The sequence below is a fragment of the Cryptomeria japonica genome, chromosome 7 (assembly GCF_030272615.1).
Source record: "Cryptomeria japonica chromosome 7, Sugi_1.0, whole genome shotgun sequence".
NCBI classification, from domain to species: Eukaryota; Viridiplantae; Streptophyta; class Pinopsida; order Cupressales; family Cupressaceae; genus Cryptomeria; species Cryptomeria japonica.
The window spans coordinates 90,264,172-90,266,241 of NC_081411.1; the positions used below are offsets into that span (position 1 = coordinate 90,264,172).

Below are 2,070 nucleotides of genomic sequence, written 5' to 3' on the forward strand. Positions count from 1 at the left end.
ATTTGAACTTATCGAATCTGACTTCAAATATTCAACCTTTACTTATCTTGGAGTTTAGAGATCAAACCTAGTGTAACAACCTGCTAATAATTAATTGTTAGCCTCTCCACTTAGATTTAATAGTTGTGAAGAAATCAATATAATTTATGAGCAATGAATGTGTAGATTGTTGCAATATCCTGACGATGTTCCCAAGATTTGACCTTAATGAAAGGTAACTTCCTCGCCTATCCTATTTAAACCCGGCAATCTAGACTAGCAACACAACGATCCAAACCCGTAGTTGCAGGCAATGGCGATGAATAAGCAAGCTCGACTGTTTGCACTTTGCTTTTTCCTTTATTGTATTCTTTGCTCTCCCAGCTGCGAATGCAGTTCTCCAGAAGAAAAGTATTACATTGTTGGAGTGAATACATTTCTTATTGAAGAGGGGAGGGATTTTAATGCCCCGAGTAGGAGCCCAAGCAAGGTAGTGGAACTCCAAGAGCTAGGAAGTGAAGGTGCAGATCTGCTCATTAATCATCTGAACATAGCCTCCAGTTCAAGTTGGAGGGCTGGGAAGGGATAAGTATCTTGCTAATCGCATCTTTTCCCATGTTCCTAACAGTACCAATCTGACATCCTCTCCTTTAGAGACAAATGCCTTCAGTGCTCCTGTGTCGTCCAGGAGTGAAATGCAAGGTCCAGAGTACACTGTAACAGTTTCGATTGGAACACCAGCTCTGGAACAACTGATGGGAATTGATACGCTCAGTTCCCTATCATGGATTCAGTGCAAGCCCTGCAAGGGTTGTACTTCTAATGCGAAGTTCCCCTTATATGTTGCCAATCAATCCTCCTCCTTTAGATCAGTGCCTTGTAAGAACTCAAAATGTCCACCCTGGGATCAGATCCCAAGGACTTTCAGTCTACTTGTGACAATTGGCATAGGTGCACCTTCACAGACACTAATAGTCTCGCCCGAGGATCCGAGGGAGATTATATCACAGATACTCTGCAGGTGGGTGAAAATACATTCGAAGAAGTATATATAGGATGCGCCTATAGCTTCACACAATCTAGAAAGTTAGCAACATCCGGGCGTTCGGGGTTGGGCAGGGGTCCCCTTTCCCTAGTTTCACAGAAGGCAGATGGGCAATTCTCCTACTGTCTTCCCAATTACCTCTCTGCTCGTGCAACAGGGTCTCTGAATTTAGGGAAGGACTCAATTCCATCCTCTGTGAAAGTCTACACGCCCATTCAAAAAGAGCCCAAGTTTGCTTCAAGTGCATACATCTTGGGACTGGAAGGTATCAGCGTGGGAGGGCAACGCTTAAGCGTGAACATGCAGGTTCCTGGTGCTCTGCCCACAATAACTTATATTCACACAGTAGTAATGGCTACCCAGCTGGTGAAACCTCTGTACAATGCTTTGAGAGCTTCCTTCGAGGAAAAGATGAAGACATACGCGCCAGCTGTTAAGCCCGCCTCGCCATTTGGAGATTTTCAACCATGCTACCAGTTATCCAACATAACATCAGTGAAAATCCCAATTGTTACTCTTCATTTCAAAGGCAATGCCAACTTCGATGTCCCTGCTGTGGGAACTCTGCTTCAGGTTTCAAGTGATGTGGTGTGCTTCCCCTTTTCACCCTCTCCAAATGACGCTGTGAACGTCATTGGGGATGTCCAGCAACAGGGTATTACAGTGGCTTTCGACAATTTAAACAACAGAATTGGCTTTGGCTCTGGTTCTTGTTAGGAAATAAGATTTATACTTAATAAATCAGGTTAGGTTAGTTACTTTTATACGAGAAATAACGACTTAATAAAGCCAGTATATAAGATGTAATGATTGAACCAAATGATAATAATTATCTCTTTTTAAACTTTATTTACAATGTATTGTTGTTTTGTATTGCTGCTTTGCATTGGTAACAAAGCATTTATAATCCTTTGCTGTGAAAAGATGACAAAGGACACATGAAGATGAGACGTTTAACAATATCCTGAAAAGTGTTGAAAAGAAACATTGAAGAGATGTTCAGCATAGAAAGTGGCAGCATTCTCTATTATAGAAAATGATCATTT

At 41.8% G+C, this 2,070-nt stretch overlaps 1 protein-coding gene across 1 annotated transcript; it reads left to right on the forward strand.

Moving 5' to 3' along the window:
- The first annotated feature begins 292 nt into the window (after positions 1–292).
- On the forward strand, positions 293–1,741 carry LOC131856455 (aspartyl protease family protein 2-like). The gene is made up of 3 exons (XM_059208253.1): positions 293–469; positions 534–808; positions 931–1,741. The coding sequence occupies exons 1-3, from the start codon at positions 293–295 to the stop codon at positions 1,739–1,741; spliced, it is 1,263 nt and encodes a 420-aa protein (XP_059064236.1).
- Positions 1,742–2,070: the final 329 nt, after the last annotated feature.